Here is a 22,798-nt window from a genome sequence, read left to right as displayed (position 1 = left end):
AACTGCTGTTAACAAAATAGAATGTATTAACATTCCCGGGATAGAATGTATAATAAATAGAATGTATTAACGCCTGGGATAGTAACTGTCTCTCTGTTTCTCTCCCATTCTCTGTCTATATCTCTCTGTCTTTCTCTCTATCTCTTTGTCTGTCTGTCTCTTTGTCTGTCTGTCTCTGACTGTCTCTGTCTCTTTCTCCGTCTGTCTCAATCTCTTTCCCTGTCTGTCTATCTCTTTCCCTGTCTGTTTATCTCTGTCACTTTCCCTGTCTGTCTCTTTCCCTCTCTTTCCCTGTCTGTCTCTTTCCCTGTGTCTGTCTCTTTACCTGTCTGTGTCTGTCTCTTAACCTGTCTCTCTCTTTCCCTGTCTGTCTCTTTCCCTGTCAGTCTGTCTCTTTTTCTGTGTCTGTCTCTTTTTGTCTGTCTCTTACCCTGTCTGTGTCTGTCTGTTTCACTGGCTGCATTGTGACACGCCAACATTCCATTTAAGGGCGTGGCTGCGCATTCTTCTTATGTTCTGGCTGCACTGTATCTCCCAGCTCCATTCGCTTTAATGGAGACAGGTTGTTTGGTGAATAACTGTAAAGCGCGGGGTTAAAATTTCCCCTCAAAACATAGCCTATCACGCTCTCGGGGTCCAGAAGTGTGAGTGTGCAAAATTTTGTGGCTGTAGCTGCGACGGTGCAGATGCCAATCCCGGACATACACACACACACACACACACACACATTCAGCTTTATATATTAGATAGAGCAGTTAGGCTAATGTATTGATCAAATCATTACTGCCCAATAACCAATTCACGGTAATCTCTTATTTATCGGGTCCCTAACCAAATGTTACCTTTATGAGATTACCATGGAGTGGTCATCGGGCAGTAATGACTTGATCAATATATTAGCAAAATATCTCTTTTTTTCAAATAATCCTTAGCAGTCATGCAAAGTCATATTTTACAATTTTTCAAATTTTTCATAAGGCTAATTGTGTTTTTCATTTCTTTATGTATTATAGAGCAGTTATGCTTATTCATATTTCTCTGAATTTGGTGTGCAGATTTCACTTTATATAGATTGTGTATTTTTTAGCTAGCACCCTGTTCACATTTGCAATGATGTTCCAGCAGTCTTTTTGATTGTTACATCTCACCAGTGGCATGCACATCTTATTTCTGTTACAGCGGGTAGACACGTCAAATTACACAGTCCTCTGGATTTCTACTCCAGTTCTTCACTGTGGTCGCCATTAGCAACCGGAGTTACTCTCAATTTACCGCCAAGCCACTTCCCTGGTACTCTGTTCCTAGAGCCCCTCATCCCCTCCCTCATCTTCATACTTTTGGACAGATTCATATTGCCGCACGGGTGTCCGTCTCCCACCCACAGGGATAGCTATAAGCCGTGACAAGGGTCCCTGGGGATGGCACTCTATTGTCCCAGTTTATCAGGATCTACGCCTCCTGCGGAGCCCACTGACCTTTAGCCTGGAGAGGGGGTTCGTTTGGTATATGCCAGGGGCAGCCACCATCCAAGCCATCCGGACTTTACCCTTTTGGGACGTGGTTCGGTCAGCCCACCTCTCACCAGGGTCCCACGTGTCTGGTGCCGGGATACGACCCAGAGGGTCAGAATCACCTCTCCTGGGGGCTTCTCCTCACACAGGTGTGGGTCTCTCTACACTGCTCTCTGGGACTCTCCTGTCATTTCATGTATTCCTAGGTTTTTTACTAACTAAGCTCCTCCCAGCCATTAGCTCTCCCTAGCCTGAGAGCACCAAGGGAAGTAGCTTATCCCATGTGGCCATCTAGTGGCCGCACACAGAATATATCATAAACCGTATCTACAGTATTATATCAACATTAAACAGTACATTTACAGGCACGGGATTTGCAGGTCTTGGGCGGCAGAGCCTTACACCCCCTTACAGTTGCCTCACCGCTCACCTCTCCGGCCACTACCTCCTTACCGTCACCCATCTGCTCCTCGTTGCATCTTCAGATTGCCACCATTTGTGTTGAATTCATTTGGTCTCTCATGTTGGGCCAGGACTTCGTGGTCTAATGAGTCCTTGGAAGGTTATTCGCAAGTGTGTGTCATGACGTCATGGTATATGCCAAAATCTAGAATTTATGCACTGAAGATTCCCGAGGAATTAATTGCAAGAGTTGCTGATCTGAAGATGTGACGAGGACTGGAAGAGTGATTGTGAGGAGTGGAGGAGCTGGAGATGTGAGCGATAAAGTGAGTATAAGGATTTTTATTTTAGAATTTTGATGGACATTTTGCTTAATACGTGTGGAAGTGAAATATAAAAAGTCTGCATTTTGGTGAATGTAAATTTTTGGCGAACTCCAGTAGAATTCCATTTGAATGTATTCGCTCAGCTCCAGTATGGGAAGTGTTTAGAAATGCGAAAAATGTACCGCCAGTTACTAACAGCAAAAAACAAAATAGAGTAGGAGTTTTGTTTATTAATCTTTATTGCAGTTCTATGAATTTAGGTGAGAGAGAGAGCGCTGCTCAAACCCCGCTCAACACTACTCGTGAAATATTGATTCTATTCTTCGGTTTTTATGTAGGTACCTTTTTTAACCACTTTAACAGTTCCAATGCTTTTCCACTTCTTAGCCAGGATGTCTATGGCACGGTTAATTGCCTCCTTCAATTTCGGAGGATACCGTTGATGCAATTTAGTGAGGGCCCTCAACTCTTTAAACACATGACATAATGCCGTCGGATAGAGTTCTTCATAGGGTAAAGCGTCTCTTATCATAGTGAGGTGCTCCAGGAGAGCGTCCAAATCATGAACCATAAACAGTAATTTAAAAAAAGTGAATATCATCTTCACCAGATAAACCGGTTCTTTTTGCCCAAGTTGTTCATATATCTTGCAGTATTTTCCTCTATTTAACAGCTCTTCTACATTTTTACATCCGACGTAAGGAAGACAATGCAACAAGGCTGCAATACTGGCTGCCTTAACCTGCTGGTTTTTGCTGTGTAACATTATCAGTAAGGCTGCTAGGTAACTCCTGATGTGTTGGCTGAAGTCTTTCTTGCTCTGGTTACAGTTCTTGGCGAGATCAGCAAATAGTGAAGCGGCGTATACCTGGACCAGAGGGTTCGAGTGGTTTAGATAGCAAGTACAAAGATTGACAATCTCCCCAAAAGTATTACCAAGTTTTGATCTTTTCAGCAAGGTGACTAATTTTGACAGGACTTGTAAGATGTTGATGATATCTTTTGGATTCTTACAACCATATAATTTCCTGCGCAGGCAGTCAAATATGAAGTCTTTCAGTTGATGCACCTCGGTAGGGGCACCTTTACAAGCATTACCAATAGCTTCTGTAACATGGCAGACCTCAAGCTCATCCGAGCTGTAAGTTTTTAAAGCCATTAATGAGATTAAATTTTTTGCCACATTCTTCTCCAGGTTAGGATGGTGTAGGAGCTCCGAGACGAACATGACACTGGTGATTCTGCTTGTTCTGAATGAATATCTCATTGGTATACGCAGGTAAGGGATGAGTTTCCTCCTTTCCTCATCAGTTAAGACACAAGTAATATAATGACACATCGCAGCCTGCGTAGTGTCTGTGTCATGGAAGAGAACAAAGTCATCCTGGTAGTTTCTGAACCCATACATGGGGTGCAGAAGGTGATAGAAAAAATCATAGCTTCTCTCTTTCCAGTCTCTGCTGGATTTGGTGGAAATCAGGTCCAATACCTTGAACGAGCTGCTTGGTGGATGCTCTTCATCCTTTTCCAAACGCTCCATGACTTCTTCACCGCTATAAATTGCAATATTAGCCAGGAGCGTCATAGCTGCGCCAGTTATTCCGGGTTGTCTCTTACTTTCCGCTCTCCGCATGTGGCGGTAGGTCTGATCGATAAGTTCACTAGTCAGAAAGCTGGCAGTCTCCACTCCGACAGAGCTTACAGTTGACAAGAACAGGAGGGCATTCATCAAATCCTGTCCATCCAGATCACGCAGATGTTTGATTAGATCGCTGGTCATTGTCTTTATTACTCCAAGCTCAAATGATGAGACAATGCCTGGAATACTGTCCTCCAGAAGAGGGACACTGAGCAGGTCCAGCGAGGCCAACAGCTTTTTACAGCGATTGCTGGATCCCATGCTGCAATGTTTACAGCGATCGCTGGATACCATGATGCAATGATTCATCATAAATAATCAGACGTAATCTGCCAAAAAATTCAAAATGATATTAGAGGAAACATCAGGTAAATTATAAGTAATAGAAGATAAATGCAAAAAAATAAAATTATATTTCAAATTACAGAATTACAGTCCTCAAATTTCAGTAATTTTTTATACTGATGTGTAATGGCCTAAGGAACTCTCAGATGTTCCAGGACTGACGGCACCGGACCCTACAGGGTGGTCTCACCGGTGCCCATGGGTAACACAAGGAAAAAAAGGGTGTCCATGGCTCAGATACAGAGAATCTGCTGTTATCTTCAACTGTGGAAAACAGATGGCGCTTTTATTTTTACATATGTTACCCATGGGCACTGGGGGTGTCACCGTCCCGGGTAAGGTAAGTCCTGAGGTGGTTTAGCCTTTTTATGCCATTGCCCGTCAATGTACAACATTCCTGAAGATGGAGATAACTTTCAAGACCCAAAACAAAAGTCTGAATCAGCCCCCTCTCCACCCCAAAAAATTAATAATCAACCTGGACTCCTAAATCCAGACATTCATGTATTAGTTATAGGCCAAAAGTAAGAGATTTAGTAAAATAAAACTCCTCTAACCTGATCTGTTCCTGGTAATAGTCACAATAAGTCGTATGACAGGATTGAGCTGATAAAGCAGGAGGACAACCTGAAACAGCAGAATTTAGAGAAAGTATTCACTACATGAGACCTCTACCTCCAACAAAGGGCATAAATCAATAGTATAAGTGACTATAAGTAGCTTTGTCTTAAGGGTACTTTACACGCTGCGATATCGGTACCGATATCGCTAGCGAGCGTACCCGCCCCCGTCGGTTGTGCGTCCCGGTCAAATCGCCGCCTGTGGCGCACAACATCGCTAACAACCGTCACACGGATTTACCTTCCCTGCGACGTCTCTCTGCCCAGCGATCCACCTCCTTTCTAAGGGGGCGATTCGTGCGGCGTCACAGCGACGTAACACTGCAGCTGTCCAATAGCAGAGGAGGGGCGGGGATGAGCGGCCGGAACATGCCGCCCACCTTCTTTCTTCCTCATTGCCGGTGGACGGAGGTAAGGATATGTTCGTCGTTCCTGCGGTGTCACACGTAGCGATGTGTGCTGCCGCAGGAATGACGACCAACATCGTACCTGCAGCAGCAACAATATTTTGAAAAGGAGCGACGTGTCAACTAGCAACGATTTTCCATGTTTTTGCGCTCGTTGATCGTCGCTCCTTGGTGTCACACGCTGCGATGTCGCTAACGGCGCCGGATGAGCGCCACTAAAGACGTGACCCCGACGATATATCGTTAGCGATGTCGCAGCGTGTAAAGCACCCTATATATCTTATCAGAGAAATCAACGTCATTGTATCCTCAGGAGTCGATTCTTCCCTTCCTTTGTCTCCTGACCTCATTACCTCTGAATAAACTGCTCAGCACAGAGATATCACAAGTTGGGAGTGAGAGGAGGAGCGCAGCCCGGAATAAGCACAGAAACATGGTCCGGCAGGTTCCTAGCAGGTGTATTCGCTTATACCAGAGCTGCAGTCACAGCTACAATGCTCAGTACTGCTGTATAATCTCCTCCATGCCTCTGTGCTGGCTAAGGAAAGAGCTGAAAATACTTATTGTATGGGAGACACTAGATCAAAGCCAATGGCAAATTACACATAGTGCCTGTAGTTAGAAAACTGGAAAATGACGCAAAATACCATGTAATGGGCAGAAATAGCGCCGCTCCTCACATCATACACACAGTACAACTTATTCCTAAGTGTCACATAAAAGTCTAGTTACCCTTTTCCTACTTTACTCTTCTAGTTGATCCCAGTAATCTGTTCTCAATAGTAATACTAGAGGATTTAGCTCGTATTTCAGTAACAGAAAGGATCTTCTGGTCACGATTTCAGCTCTGTAATCTATATATATAATTGCCTTATTCTGTCTGTCTGTCTGTCATGCTCCAAAATTGTGTCACGGTGACATTGTGTCACCGTGACATGTCCTTACGGTGACACAAAGCTGATTGGCCGCTGGGTTCGCCATGGCCCCGCCCCCCCACACGGATTGGCCTCTCGCCCCGGCTGCGCCCCCACACGGATTGGCCAGCCGCTCGCCCAGGCTCTGCCCCCTCCACAGATTGGCCTCTCGCCCCGGCACCCTGCAGGCATTGGCAACTCGCCCACGCCACGCCCCGCCCCCTCACGCAATAGACGTTAGCTCTCGCCCCCCCCCCCCCCGCATTGCCCAAACTGACACGGTCACGGAGCCACGGATCCCAGGTGAGTACTGTACTCCCCCCCCTTTCCCCCCTCACCAACGGGAGCCCACATCAGCGTACGCCGCCGTATGCTGGTGTGGGCTCCCGTGCGAGCGGGGGACGTGTTGCGCTGGTAACCATGCTTGCATAGTTACCAGTAAATCAAGGTCCTGCAGCGGCGGGACTTCCACACGCACAAACATAACAGCACACACACACGCATCATCAGATCATCACTCACATCAGATCGCACTCACTCTCACAAACACCTCACACACACCTCACACACACATCGCATCCACACACTCACAGCATCCGGCGATATCGCTTGCTTCTCGGCCTCGATACTGTGCTGTGAGCTTCCAGGACCTGCCGGAGGATCACATGGCCAGAAGCATGTGATATCTCCCGGATGTTGTGACTGTGAGCGCGTATGTGCGATATCGTCAGTGTCTGTGTGTGTGAGTGTATGCGATCGGGTGTGTGTGAGTGTATGCGATCGGGTGTGTGTGAGTGGATGCGATCGGGTGTGTGTGAGTGGATGCGATCGGGTGTGTGAGTGTCGGCAGAGGAGCACGGCGTGCTGGAGGAGGCTGGGAGCAAAGAGGCTGATCATGGGGGAGGCTGGAAGGAGAGAGGCTGATGCTGGTGGAGGCTGATGCTTGGGGAGGCTGATGCTGGGGGAGACTGGGAGCGGAAGGCTGATGCTGAGGGAGGCTGGGAGGGGGAGGCTGGGAGGAAGGAGGCTGGGAGGAGAGAGGCTGATCCTGGGGAAGGCTGGGAAAGGGAGGCTGATGCTGAGGGAGGCTGGAAGGAGAGAGGCTGATGCTGGGGGAGGCTGGAAGGAGAGAGGCTGAGGCTGGGAGGAGAGAGGCTGATGCTGGGGAAGGCTGATGCTGAGGGAGGCTGGGAGGGGAAAGCTGATGCTGGGGAAGGCTGGGAGGAGAGAGGCTGATCCTGGGGAAGGCTGGGAGAGGGAGGCTGATGCTGGAGGAGGATGGAAGGAGAGAGGCTGATGCTGGCGGAGGCTGATGCTGGGGGAGGCTGGTGGAGGCTGATGCTTGGGGAGGCTGGGAGAGGGAGGCTGATGCTGAGGGAGGCTGGGAGAGGTAGGCTGAGGCTGAGAGAAGAGAGGCTGATGCTGGGGGAGGCTGGTAGAGGGAGGCTGATGCTGGGGGAGGGTGGGAGGAGGGAGGCTGGGAGGAGAGAGGCTGATGCTGGGGAAGGCTGGGAAGAGAGAGGCTGATGCTGGGAGGAGAGAGGCTGATGCTAGGATGAGAGAGGCTGATGCTGGGAGGAGAGAGGCTGATGCTGGGAGGAGAGAGGCTGATGCTGGGGGCAGAGAAGCTGATGCTGGGGGCAGAGAAGCTGATGCTGGGGGCAGAGAGGCTGATGCTGGTGCAGCATGGGGGATGGAGCACGATGGGGGGGTGCGCAGCATCGGGGATGGAGCATGATGGGGGGGTGCGCAGCATCGGGGATGGAGCACGATGGGGAGTTCACAGCATGGGGGATGGAGCACGTTTGGGAGTGCGCAGCATGGCGGGTGGAGCACGTTTGGGAGTGCGCAGCATGGGAGATGGAGCACGATGGGGGGTGTGCAGCATAGGGGATGGAGCACGATAGGGAGTGCGCTGCATGGGGGATGGAGCACGATGGGGAGTGCGGAGTATGGCGGATGGAGCACGTTTGGGAGTGCGCAGCATGGCGGATGGAGCACGTTTGGGAGTGCGCAGCATGGCGGATGGAGCACGTTTGGGAGTGCGCAGCATGGGAGATGGAGCACGATGGGGGGTGCGCAGCATAGGGGATGGAGCACGATGGGGGGTGCGCAGCATAGGGGATGGAGCACGATGGGGAGTGCGCTGCATGGGGGATGGAGCACGTTTGGGAGTGCGCACCTCCCCCCAACACACACACACACACACACACACGCACGCACGAGCGCGCACTGCACAACACACCACACACCACACACACACACACACACTGGGAACCACAAACAACTGCCCTACACAGACACCCACACACACAGACAACGCTGCACACACACAACAACCAACACACAAACACCGCGGCACACACAAATATACGCACATACCGCACAACACACACATTGCACAAAACATACCTCCCCCCAAAACACACCACACACACACAAACCGCACAACACACACACAACGCTACAGACACACAGCGCTCCACAAACAACGCAACACACGCAACACACATACAACACCGCTCTCACCCCCCGTCACACCCAGACAACACCCAGAACATGTACAGCCCCTACACAAACACTTGGTAACTACACACAACAACATTATATATATATAACAAAAATCATACATGAACTACACAATACGTAAATTCTAGAATACCCGATGCGTAGAATCGGGCCACCTTCTAGTAGATTAATAATGTTATAATGAACGATGGATCAGTCAGATATTATTCTTGTATTTTTATACAGGACGTGTTATTATATTACACTCAGAATACTTACACTAATAGCTGGTGAATGCTCCAATACAAACAGAACTGTGACACCGGTCACACAGTGGAGTGTTTATTCCAACCTATAATATAATATGATATTGATAGTCGTTAGATGGAAGGAAGAAAAGGACCCAGGAGCCCCGCGCCTCGGCCATTCTACTCACTGGAAAGATGTCTGGTGTTCCGCTCCGATCCCGTACGCGCTGAAGGTCTCTTCTCAGCTGGTGCAGGGCGTCCACTGACTTCCCCTCTTGGAGGTGATCATCAACCAGGAAAAATCAGGATGAAATCTGAAAAAGACAAAAAAAATTAATGCCATAATGCATGGAGCCATAATACATAGATGCATAATATATGGTGCCATAATACTTGGAGCCATAATACATGGTGCCATTCTACATGGAGCCTTAATACGTGGAGCCATAATACGTGGAGCCATAATACTTGGAGCCATAATACTTGGAGCCATAATACATAGAGCCATAATACATAGAGCCATAATACGTGGAGCCATAATACTTGGAGCCATAATATTTGGAACCATAATACATGGAACCATAATACATGGAACCATATTACATGGAGCCGTAATACATGGAGCCGTAATACTTGGAGCCGTAATACATAGAGCCATAATACTTGGAGCCATAATACTTGGAGCCATAATACTTGGAGCCATAATACTTGGAGCCATAATACTTGCAGCCATAATACTTGCAGCCATAATACTTGGAGCCATAATACTTGGAGCCATAATACATGGAGCCATAATACTTGCAGCCATAATACTTGCAGCCATAATACTTGCAGCCATAATACATGGTGCCTTAATACATGGATCCATAATACTTGGAGCCATAATACATGGTGCCTTAATACATGGATCCATAACACATGGATCCATAACACATGGATCCATAACACATGGAGCCATAACACATGGAGCCATAATACTTGGAGCCATAATACTTGGAGCCATAATACTTGGAGCCATAATACATAGAACCATAATAAATAGAGCCATAATACATAGAGCCTTAATACGTGGGGCTATAATACTTGGAGCCATAATATATGGAGCCACAATATATTGTGCCATAATACATGGAGCCTTAGTACATGGAGCCATAATACTTGGAGCCATAATACTTGGAGCAGTAATACATGGAGCCTTTGTCTCCTGACCTCATTACCTCTGAATAAACTGCTCAGCACAAAGATATCACAAGTTAGGAGTAAGAGGAGGAGCGTGGCCCGGAGTAAGCACAGAAACATGGTCCTACAGGTTTCTAGCAGGTGTATTCGCTTATACCAGAGCTGCAGTCACAGCTACAATGCTCAGTACTGCTGTATAATCTCCTCCATGCCTCTGTGCTGCCTAAGGAAAGCTGAAAATACTTATTGTATGGGAGACACTGGATCAAAGCCAACGGCAAATTACACATAGTGCCTGTAGGGAGAAAACTGGAAAATGACGCAAAATACCATGTAATGGGCAGAAATAGCGCCGCTCCTCACATCATACACACAGTACAACTTATTCCTAAATGTCACATAAAAGTCTAGTTACCTTTTTCCTACTTTACTCTTCTAGTTGATCCCAGTAATCTGTTCTCAATAGTAATACTAGAGGATTTAGCTCGTATCTCAGTAACAGAAAGGATCTTCTTCTGGTCACGATTTCAGCTCTGTAATAGATTAATAATGTTATAATGAACGATGGATGAGTCAGATTTTATTCTTGTATTTTTATACAGGACATGTTATTATATTACACTCAGAATACTTACACTAATAGCTGGTGAACGCTCCAATACAAACAGAACTGTGACACCGGTCACACAGTGGAGTGTTTATTCCAACCTATAATATAATATGATATTGATAGTCGTTAGATGGAAGGAAGAAAAGGACCCAGGAGCCCCGCGCCTCGGCCATTCTACTCACTGGAAAGATGTCTGGTGTTCTGCTCCGATCCCGTACACGCTGGAGGTCTCTTCTCAGCTGGTGCAGGGCGTCCACTGACTTCCCCTCTTGGAGGTGATCATCAACCAGGAAAAATCAGGATGAAATCTGAAAAAGACAAAAAAAATTAATGCCATAATGCATGGAGCCATAATACATAGATGCATAATATATGGTGCCATAATACTTGGAGCCATAATACATGGTGCCATTCTACATGGAGCCTTAATACGTGGAGCCATAATACGTGGAGCCATAATACTTGGAGCCATAATACATAGAGCCATAATACATAGAGCCATAATACGTGGAGCCATAATACTTGGAGCCATAATATTTGGAACCATAATACATGGAACCATATTACATGGAGCCGTAATACATGGAGCCGTAATACTTGGAGCCGTAATACATAGAGCCATAATACTTGGAGCCATAATACTTGGAGCCATAATACTTGGAGCCATAATACTTGGAGCCATAATACTTGCAGCCATAATACTTGCAGCCATAATACTTGCAGCCATAATACATGGAGCCATAATACATGGAGCCATAATACTTGGAGCCATAATACATGGAGCCATAATACATGGAGCCATAATACATGGAGCCATAATACTTGGAGCCATAATACATGGTGCCTTAATACATGGATCCATAATACTTGGAGCCATAATACATGGTGCCTTAATACATGGATCCATAACACATGGATCCATAACACATGGATCCATAACACATGGAGCCATAACACATGGAGCCATAATACTTGGAGCCATAATACTTGGAGCCATAATACTTGGAGCCATAATACATAGAACCATAATAAATAGAGCCATAATACATAGAGCCTTAATACGTGGGGCTATAATACTTGGAGCCATAATATATGGAGCCACAATATATTGTGCCATAATACATGGAGCCTTAGTACATGGAGCCATAATACTTGGAGCCATAATACTTGGAGCAGTAATACATGGAGCCTTTGTCTCCTGACCTCATTACCTCTGAATAAACTGCTCAGCACAAAGATATCACAAGTTAGGAGTAAGAGGAGGAGCGTGGCCCGGAGTAAGCACAGAAACATGGTCCTACAGGTTTCTAGCAGGTGTATTCGCTTATACCAGAGCTGCAGTCACAGCTACAATGCTCAGTACTGCTGTATAATCTCCTCCATGCCTCTGTGCTGCCTAAGGAAAGCTGAAAATACTTATTGTATGGGAGACACTGGATCAAAGCCAACGGCAAATTACACATAGTGCCTGTAGGGAGAAAACTGGAAAATGACGCAAAATACCATGTAATGGGCAGAAATAGCGCCGCTCCTCACATCATACACACAGTACAACTTATTCCTAAATGTCACATAAAAGTCTAGTTACCTTTTTCCTACTTTACTCTTCTAGTTGATCCCAGTAATCTGTTCTCAATAGTAATACTAGAGGATTTAGCTCGTATCTCAGTAACAGAAAGGATCTTCTTCTGGTCACGATTTCAGCTCTGTAATAGATTAATAATGTTATAATGAACGATGGATGAGTCAGATTTTATTCTTGTATTTTTATACAGGACGTGTTATTATATTACACTCAGAATACTTACACTAATAGCTGGTGAACGCTCCAATACAAACAGAACTGTGACACCGGTCACACAGTGGAGTGTTTATTCCAACCTATAATATAATATGATATTGATAGTCGTTAGATGGAAGGAAGAAAAGGACCCAGGAGCCCGCGCCTCGGCCATTCTACTCACTGGAAAGATGTCTGGTGTTCTGCTCCGATCCCGTACACGCTGGAGGTCTCTTCTCAGCTGGTCCAGGGCGTCCACTGACTTCCCCTCTGGGAGGTGATCCTCAACCAGGAAAAATCAGGATTAAATCTGAAAAAGACAAAAAAAATGAATGCCATAATACATTGAGCCATAATACATAGATGCATAATATATGGTGCCAAAATACTTGGAGCCATAATTCATGGAGCCATAATACATGGAGCCATAATACATGGAGCCTTAATACATGGAGCCATAATACATGGAGCCATAATACATGGAGCTATAATACATGGAGCCATAATACATGGAGACATAATACATGGAGCCATAATACTTGGAGCCATAATACATGGAGCCATAATACATGAAGCCATAATACATGGGGCCATAATACTTGGAACCATAATACTAGAAGCCGTAATACATGGAGACATAATACATAGAGCCATATTACTTAGAGCCATAATATATAGAGCCATAATACTTAGAGCCATAATACATGGAGCCATAATACATGGAGCCATAATACATGGGGCCATAATACATGGAGCCATAATACTTGGAACCATAATACTAGAAGCCGTAATACATGGAGCCATAATACATGGAGCCATAATACATGGAGCCATAATACTTGGAACCATAATACTAGAAGCCGCAATACATGGCGCCATAATACTTGGAGCCATAATACATGGAGCCACAATACTTGGAGCCATAATCTTTGGAGCTATAATCCTTGGAGCCGTAATACATGCAGCCATAATACTTGGAGCCATAATACATGGAGCCATAATACTTGGAGCCATAATACATGGAACCATATTACTTGGAGCCATAATACATGGAGCAATAATACATGGAGCCATAATACATGGGGCCATAATACATGGAGCCATAATACATGGAGCCATAATACATGGAGCCATAATACATGGAGCCATAATACATAGAGCCATATTACTTGGAGCCATAGTACATGGAGCAAGAATACATGGAGCCATAATACATGGTGCCATAATACATGGCGTCTTAATACATGGAGACATAATACATGGAGCCATAGTACATGGTGCTATACTAAATCGAGCCTTAATACATGGAGCCATAATATTTGGGGCTATAATACTTGGAGCCATAATACATGGAGCCATAATACGTAGAGCCTTAATATATAGAGCCATAATACTTAGAGCCATAATACATGGCGCCTTAATACATGGAGACATAATACATGGAGCCATAGTACATGGTGCCATATTAAATAGAGCCTTAGTACATGGAGCCATAATACTTGGAGCCATAATACTTGGAGCCATAATACTTGGAGCCATAATGCTTGGAGCCATAATACATGGAGCCATAATACTTAGAGCCATAATACATGGAGCCATAATGCATGGAGCCATAATACAGAGAGCCATATTACTTGGAGCCTTAATACATGGCGCCTTAATACATGGAGCCATAATACATAGTGCCATACTACATGGAGCCTTAGTACATAGAGCCATATTACTTGGAGCCATAGTACATGGAGCAAGAATACATGGAGCCATAATACATGGTGCCATAATACATGGCGTCTTAATACATGGAGACATAATACATGGAGCCATAGTACATGGTGCTATACTAAATCGAGCCTTAATACATGGAGCCATAATATTTGGGGCTATAATACTTGGAGCCATAATACATGGAGCCATAATACGTAGAGCCTTAATATATAGAGCCATAATACTTAGAGCCATAATACATGGCGCCTTAATACATGGAGACATAATACATGGAGCCATAGTACATGGTGCCATATTAAATAGAGCCTTAGTACATGGAGCCATAATACTTGGAGCCATAATACTTGGAGCCATAATACTTGGAGCCATAATGCTTGGAGCCATAATACATGGAGCCATAATACTTAGAGCCATAATACATGGAGCCATAATGCATGGAGCCATAATACAGAGAGCCATATTACTTGGAGCCTTAATACATGGCGCCTTAATACATGGAGCCATAATACATAGTGCCATACTACATGGAGCCTTAGTACATAGAGCCATAATACTTGGAGCCATAATACTTGGAGCCATAATGCTTGGAGCCATAATACATGGAGCCATAATACTTAGAGCCATAATACATGGAGCCATAATGCATGGAGCCATATCACAGAGAGCCATATTACTTGGAGCCTTAATACATGGCGTCTTAATACATGGAGCCATAATACATAGTGCCATACTACATGGAGCCTTAGTACATAGAGCCATAATACTTGGAGCCATAATACATGGAGCCGTAATACATGGCGCCTTAATACATGGCGCCTTAATACATGGAGCCATAATACATGGTGCCATACTACATGGTGCCATACTACATGGAGCCTTAGTACATAGAGCCATAATACTTGGAGCCATAATACATGGAGCCGTAATACATGGCGCCATAATACATGACGCCTTAATACATGGAGCCATAATACTTGGAGCCATAATACATGGAGCCGTAATACATGGCGCCATAATACATGGTGCCTTAATATATGGAGCCATAATACTTGGAGCCATAATACTAGAAGCCGTAATACATGGAGTCATAATACTTGGAGCCATAATCCTTGGAGCCATAATACATGCAGCCGTAATACATGGAGCCATAATACATGGAGCCATAATACATGGAGCCATAATACATGGCGCCTTAATACATGGATGGAGCCATAATACTTGGAGCCATAATACAGAGATACATAATACATGGAGCCATAATACTTGGAGCCATAATACATAGAGCTATAGTACTTGGAGCCATAATACTTGGAGCCATAATGCTTGGAGCCATAATGCTTGGAGCCATAATGCTTGGAGCCTTAATACTTGGAGCCATTATACATGGAGCCATAATACTTGGCGCCATGATTCATGGAGCCATAATACATAGAGCCATAATACTTAGAGCCATAATACATGAAGCAATAATACTTGGAGCCATAATACAGAGAGCCATATTACCTGGAGCCTTAGTACATGGAGCCATAATATTTGGAGCCATAATACTTGGAGCAGTAATACATGGAGCCTTTGTCTCCTGACCTCATTACCTCTGAATAAACTGCTCAGCACAGAGATATCACAAGTTAGGAGTGAGAGGAGGAGCGCGGCCCGGAGTAAGCACAGAAACATGGTCCTGCAGGTTTCTAGCAGGTGTATTCGCTTATACCAGAGCTGCAGTCACAGCTACAATGCTCAGTACTGCTGTATAATCTCCTCCATGCCTCTGTGCTGACTAAGGAAAGAGCTGAAAATACTTATTGTATGGGAGACACTGGATGAAAGCCAACGGCAAATTACACATAGTGCCTGTAGGGAGAAAACTGGAAAATGACGCAAAATACCATGTAATGGGCAGAAATAGCGCCGCTCCTCACATCATACACACAGTACAACTTATTCCTAAATGTCACATAAAAGTCTAGTTACCCTTTTCCTACTTTACTCTTCTAGTTGATCCCAGTAATCTGTTCTCAATAGTAATACTAGAGGATTTAGCTCGTATCTCAGTAACAGAAAGGATCTTCTTCTGGTCACGATTTCAGCTCTGTAATAGATTAATAATGTTATAATGAACGATGGATCAGTCAGATTTTATTCTTGTATTTTTATACAGGACGTGTTATTATATTACACTCAGAATACTCACACTAATAGTGAATGCTGGTGAATGCTCCAATACAAACAGAACTGTGACACCGGTCACACAGTGGAGTGTTTATTCCAACCTATAATATAATATGATATTGATAGTCGTTAGATGGAAGGAAGAAAAGGACCCAGGAGCCCGCGCCTCGGCCATTCTACTCACTGGAAAGATGTCTGGTGTTCTGCTCCGATCCCGTACACGCTGGAGGTCTCTTCTCAGCTGGTGCAGGGCGTCCACTGACTTCCCCTCTGGGAGGTGATCCTCAACCAGGAAAAATCAGGATTAAATCTGAAAAAGAGAAAAAAAATATTAATGCCATAATACATGGAGATATTATACATGGAGCCATAATACATGGAGCCATAATACATGGAGCCATAATACATGGAGCCATAAAGCCATAATACTTGGAGCCATAATACTTGGAGCCATAATACTTGGAGCCATAATACATGGAGTCCTAATACTTGGAGCCATAATACATGGAGTCATAATACTTGGAGACATAATACTTGGAGCCAATACATGGAGCCATAATCCTTGGAGCCATAATACATGGAGACATAATACTTGGAGCCATAAAACATGGAGCCATAATACTTGGAGCCGTAATACATGGAGCCGTAATACATGGAGCCATAATACTTGGGTGCCATAATACATGGAGCCGTAATACATGGAGCCGTAATACATGGAGTCATAATACTTGGAGCAATACATAGAGCCATAATACATGGAGCCGTAATACATGGAGCCGTAATACATGGAGCCGTAATACATGGAGCCATAATATATGGAGCCATAATTCTTGGGTGCCATAATACATGGAGCCGTAATACATGGAGCCATAATACATGGAGGCATAATACTTGGAACCATAATACATGGAGCCATAATACATAGATCCATAATACATGGAGCCGTAATACATGGAGCCGTAATACATGGAGCCATAATACATGGAGCCATAATACATAGAGCCATAATACATGGAGCCGTAATACATGGAGCCATAATACATGGAGCCGTAATACATGGAGCCATAATACATGGAACCATATTACATGGAGACATACAGTGCCTACAAGTAGTATTCAACCCCCTGCAGATTTAGCAGGTTTGATAAGATGCAAATAAGTTAGAGCCTGCAAACTTCAAACAAAAGCAGGATTTATTAACAGATGCATAAATCTTACAAACCAACAAGTTATGTTGCTCAGTTAAATTTTAATACATTTTGAAGTTAAAAGTGTGGGTCAATTATTATTCAACCCCTAGGTTTAATATTTTGTGGAATAACCCTTGTTTGCAATTTCAGCTGATAATCGTCTTTTATAAGACCTGATCAGGCCGGCACAGGTCTCTGGAGTTATCTTGGCCCACTCCTCCATGCAGATCTTCTCCAAGTTATCTAGGTTCTCTGGGTGTCTCATGTGGACTTAAATCTTGAGCTCCTTCCACAAGTTTTCAATTAGGTTAAGGTCAGGAGACTGACTAGGCCACTGTAACACCTTGATTTTTTCCCTCTGGAACCAGGCCTTGGTTTTCTTGGCTGTGTGCTTTGGGTCGTTGTCTTGTTGGAAGATGAAATGACGACCCATCTTAAGATCCATGATGGAGGTGCGGAGGTTCTTGGCCAAAATCTCCAGGTAGGCCGTGCTATCCATCTTCCCACGGATGCGGACAAGATGGCCAGGCCCCTTGGCTGAGAAACAGCCCCACAGCATGATGCTGCCACCACCATGCTTGACTGTAGGGATGGTATTCTTGGGGTCGTATACAGTGCCATCCAGTCTCCAAACGTCACGTGTGTGGTTGGCACCAAAGATCTCGATCTTGGTCTCATCAGACCAGAGAACCTTGAACCAGTTTGTCTCAGAGTCCTCCAAATGATCATGAGCAAACTAACTGTAGACGAGCCTTGACATGACGCTTTGAAAGTAAAGGTACCTTACGGGCTCGTCTGGAACGGAGACCATTGCGGTGGAGTACGTTACTTATGGTATTGACTGAAACCAATGTCCCCACTGCCATGAGATCTTCCCGGAGCTCCTTCCTTGTTGTCCTTGGGTTAGCCTTGACTCTTCGGACAAGCCTGGCCTCGGCACGGGTGGAAACTTTCAAAGGCTGTCCAGGCCGTGGAAGGCTAACAGTAGTTCCATAAGCCTTCCACTTCCGGATGATGCTCCCAACAGCGGAGACAGGTAGGCCCAACTCCTTGGAAAGGGTTTTGTACCCCTTGCCAGCCTTGTGACCCTCCACGATCTTGTCTCTGATGGCCTTGGAATGCTCCTTTGTCTTTCCCATGTTGACCAAGTATGAGTGCTGTTCACAAGTTTGGGGAGGGTCTTAATTAGTCAGAAAAGGCTGGAAAAATAGATAATCCAAACATGTGAAGCTCATTGTTCTTTGTGCCTGAAATACTTCTTAATACTTTAGGGGAACCAAACAGAATTCTTGTGGTTTGAGGGGTTGAATAATAAGTGACCCTCTGAATAAACTTTTCACAATTTAAAAAAAAATAAAAAAATAAAAGAAATAACATTCTTTTTTGCTGCAGTGCATTTCACACTTCCAGGCTGATCTACAGTCCAAATGTCACAATGCCAAGTTAATTCCGAATGTGTAAACCTGCTAAATCTGCAGGGGGTTGAATACTACTTGTAGGCACTGTAATATATGGAGACGTAATACATGGAGACATATTGCATGGAGCCACAATACATGGAGACATGTGCCTTACATGGTGCCAAGTGTTTTAATGTTGCACATATTGCCATAATACATGGCGCCTCTTTAATTTCAGAGTGTGGTACATTTGCAGAGGGTTCACATACATATATAAAATAGCTGGATATACCTTTGCTCATTATCCCCACCCCTTGTAAAAAGCTGGATTTACATGTTGCCCATTAGTGTCCCCCCTGTAAATAGCTGGATATACCTTTGCTCATTAGTGTCCCCCCTGTCCCCCCTATGAATAGCTGGATGCACTTTTTGCAAATTCTCCACCTCCACTTTAGTTGGACGCACATTAAACTTATGGTGAAGCTGCTGTATGAATACCGCTGTGTGCCCCCCCTCCAGCAGCCATTAGTGAGGGATGTCATCTGCTCATCACTTATGCCATACATATGATATTACTCAGCTAAATACAGTGACTCCTATCTATATATATAATTGCCTTATTCTGTCTGTCTGTCTGTCTTGCTCCAAAATTGTGTTCTTACGGTGACACAAAGCTGATTGGCCACTGGGCTCGCCATGGCCCCGCCCCCCGCACGGATTGGCAGCTCGCCTCGCCTCGGTTCCGCCCCCCCCCACGGATTGGTCTCTCGCCTCGGCCTGGCCCCGCCCTTCGCATGGATTGGACACTCGCTCCGGCCCTCCGCACGCATCGCCAGACATAACCTTGCGCTGCTGGGATCGTGACGGAGCCGGTGAACGCTGGTAACCATTATACACATCGGGTAACTAAGGTCCCTTAATTACCCGATGTGTATCATAGTTACCAGTGTACACCGGCTCCGTCACGATCCCAGCAGCGCCAGACATAACCTTGCGATGCTGGGATCTTGACGGAGCCGGTGAACGCTGGTAACCATTATACACATCGGGTAACTAAGGTCCCTTAGTTACCCGATGTGTATCATAGTTACCAGTGTACACCGGCTCCGTCACGATCCCAGCAGCGCCAGACATAACCTTGCGATGCTGGGATCTTGACGGAGCGGTGAACGATGGTAACCATTATACACATCGGGTAACTAAGGTCCCTTAGTTACCCGATGTGTATCATAGTTACCAGTGTACACCGGCTCCCGGTACACATGTGCAAGGAGCCGGCATTATACTCCTCTCCCCCCAGGACTACTCCTCCTATTATATTCCTCCTATTATACTCCTCTCTGAGTATAATAGGAGAACTATTATAGCATGGGGGATGGAGCACGATGGGGTGCGCAGCATGGGGGATGTAGCACGATGGGGGGTGCGCAGCATGGGGGATGGAGCACGATGGGGAGTGCGCAGCATGGAGGATGGAGCACGATGGGGAGTGCGCAGCATGGGGGATGGAGCATGATGGGGGGTGGGCAGCATGGGGGATGGAGCACGATGGGGAGTGCGCAGCATGGGGGATGGTGCATGATGGGGGGTGCGCAGCATCGGGGATGGAGCACGATGGGGAATGCGCAGCATAGGGGATGGAGCACGATGGGGGGTGGGCAGCATGGGGGATGGAGCATGATGGGGGGTGCGCAGCATGGGGCACGATGGGGGGTGCGCAGCATGGGGGATGGAGCACGATGGGAGGTGCACACCTCCCCCCAACACACCACACACACACACTGGGAACCACAAACACCGCCATACACAGACACCCCCACACACAGACAACGCCGCACACACACAACACCCAACACACAAACACCGTGGCATACATAAATATACGCACATACCGCACAACACACACATTGCACAAAACATACCTCCCCCCAAAACACACCACACCCACACAAACCGCGCAACACACACACACACAACGCTACAGACACAGCGCTCCACAAACAACGCAACACACGCAACACACATACAACACCGCTCTCACCCCCCGCCACACCCAGACAACACCCAGAACATGTACAGCGCCCTACACAAACACTTGGTAACTACACACAACAACATCTATATATATATATATATATATATATATATAACAAAAATCATACATGAACTACACAATACGTAAATTCTAGAATACCCGATGCGTAGAATCGGGCCACCTTCTAGTTTTTTATAATTACTGATGGTTGGCAGAAAACACACAAAGACGTGTCTTATTCTGGTCTGTTTCATGGACAAAGCTCACCCATTCAGAGAATGGCTCAGTGACCACACGTGCCGCCATCCTCCTCACATCTGGGTGCTGTCAGTGTTTCGCTGACTGGACACCTGAAGAAGCTTCGGAAACCTTCATTAATTTTTTTTTTTCCATTTGAGAAAATTTGATGATACATGGACGGTAAAAATGAACATTCTGACCAAAAATTAATGAAAAGCAGACCCAGCGGGCCGGATCTTACAGAAAATAAAATAAAATGGTGTCTAATTCTCCCCTAAACCTGACATTGATATTTGCTACCCTGGATTTCTACTTTAATATCGGATCATTGAGGACCGGATTTGTGTCATGAATTGTAATTAAGAAGCAAAATTCATGAAAACGATTTATCTGTTGTATTGTGCCAGGATTTGTGCAGGACGAGTTACTCATCTCTAGGGGCAATGGCGGCTTCCCATACATTAGAATACATGATAAAATAGTAATAGGATAAAAACTTCTAGTTTTATACAAAACAGCCCAAATTAGACTTACCTCCAAATATAGAAGATTCTACAGTCAATGATGTTAAAAAAATGCAGAAATAATCTGCAAATTCACAAGTAATCCGCAGGTAAACTGCTAATTCACAAATAATCCACAAGTAAACTGCTAATTCACAAGTAATACACAAGTAAATCGCTAATCCACAAGCAAAAGATCTAAGTACGTGCTGTCAGGAGACAAACAAATACCAAGTCTGATCCAGTGAGAAAGTACGGAATGTTAATAGGCTGCACTCCATTGTGACATCACTCACCTGTGTGACATCACTCACCTGTGTGACATCACTGTGTGCTTCCATATATGGCAATGTTTTTTTCATGTAATGTATTATAATCATTGTGATTTGAATTTCAGCTAATATGTCCTATGTAAACAGTTCAAAATATAACAATGCAGTTTTTTGATGTAACATATTGTACCAATTAACCCCTACCTTTGGCGGAAGGTGAGGGAGTAGATTAAAGGATGTAAGCAGGTGTTATCGACTAGGCAAAGACTAAAGCGGACTTCACACGCAACGACATCGCTAACGAGATGCCGTTGAGGTCACGGAATTCGTGACGCACATCCGGCCACGTTAGCGACGTTGTTGCGTGTGAAACGCACGAACGACCATTACACGATCAAAATTACTCACCTAATCGTTGACGAGTCGTTCTAATCCCGATTATAGTTGCTGTTGCAGGATGTAGGATGTTCGTTGTTCCTGTGGCAGCACAAATCGCTACGTGTGACACCGCAGGAACGAGAAACATCACCGTCCCTGCCGCCGCCGGCAATGAGGAAGGAAGGAGGTGGGCGGGATGTTCGGCCCGCTCATCTTCGCCACTCCGCTTCAATTGGGAGGCCGCTTAGTGACGCCGCTGTGATGCCGCACGAACCGCCCCCTTAGAAAGGAGGCTGTTCGCTGGACACAGCGACGTCGCTAGGCAGGTAAGTACGTGTGACGGGTGTAAGCAATGTTGTGCACCACGAGCAGCGATTTGTCTGTGACACACAACCGA

General features: G+C 45.4%; 1 protein-coding gene and 1 long non-coding RNA gene across 2 annotated transcripts; both read right to left on the bottom strand.

Moving 5' to 3' along the window:
* Positions 1–2,485: 2,485 nt before the first annotated feature.
* LOC142287193 (uncharacterized) lies at positions 2,486–12,570 on the bottom strand. Its single transcript, XM_075333429.1, has 9 exons — positions 12,518–12,570; positions 12,298–12,415; positions 10,892–11,017; positions 10,735–10,807; positions 10,515–10,632; positions 9,109–9,234; positions 8,952–9,024; positions 4,781–4,850; positions 2,486–4,207 (listed from the first exon to the last, which is right to left on the bottom strand). The coding sequence occupies exon 9, from the start codon at positions 4,188–4,190 to the stop codon at positions 2,556–2,558; it is 1,635 nt and encodes a 544-aa protein (XP_075189544.1). The 5' UTR covers positions 4,191–4,207; positions 4,781–4,850; positions 8,952–9,024; positions 9,109–9,234; positions 10,515–10,632; positions 10,735–10,807; positions 10,892–11,017; positions 12,298–12,415; positions 12,518–12,570; the 3' UTR covers positions 2,486–2,555.
* Positions 12,571–12,679: 109 nt separating this feature from the next.
* LOC142287194 (uncharacterized) lies at positions 12,680–21,970 on the bottom strand. The gene is made up of 5 exons (XR_012748197.1): positions 21,783–21,970; positions 16,568–16,693; positions 16,406–16,484; positions 16,186–16,303; positions 12,680–12,799 (listed from the first exon to the last, which is right to left on the bottom strand). It is a non-coding gene; the product is annotated as an uncharacterized LOC142287194 (long non-coding RNA).
* Positions 21,971–22,798: the final 828 nt, after the last annotated feature.

Source organism: Anomaloglossus baeobatrachus, unplaced genomic scaffold, assembly GCF_048569485.1.
Source record: "Anomaloglossus baeobatrachus isolate aAnoBae1 unplaced genomic scaffold, aAnoBae1.hap1 Scaffold_713, whole genome shotgun sequence".
Classification (NCBI taxonomy): Eukaryota; Metazoa; Chordata; class Amphibia; order Anura; family Aromobatidae; genus Anomaloglossus; species Anomaloglossus baeobatrachus.
This window is presented reverse-complemented; position numbering and strand designations above follow the sequence as displayed.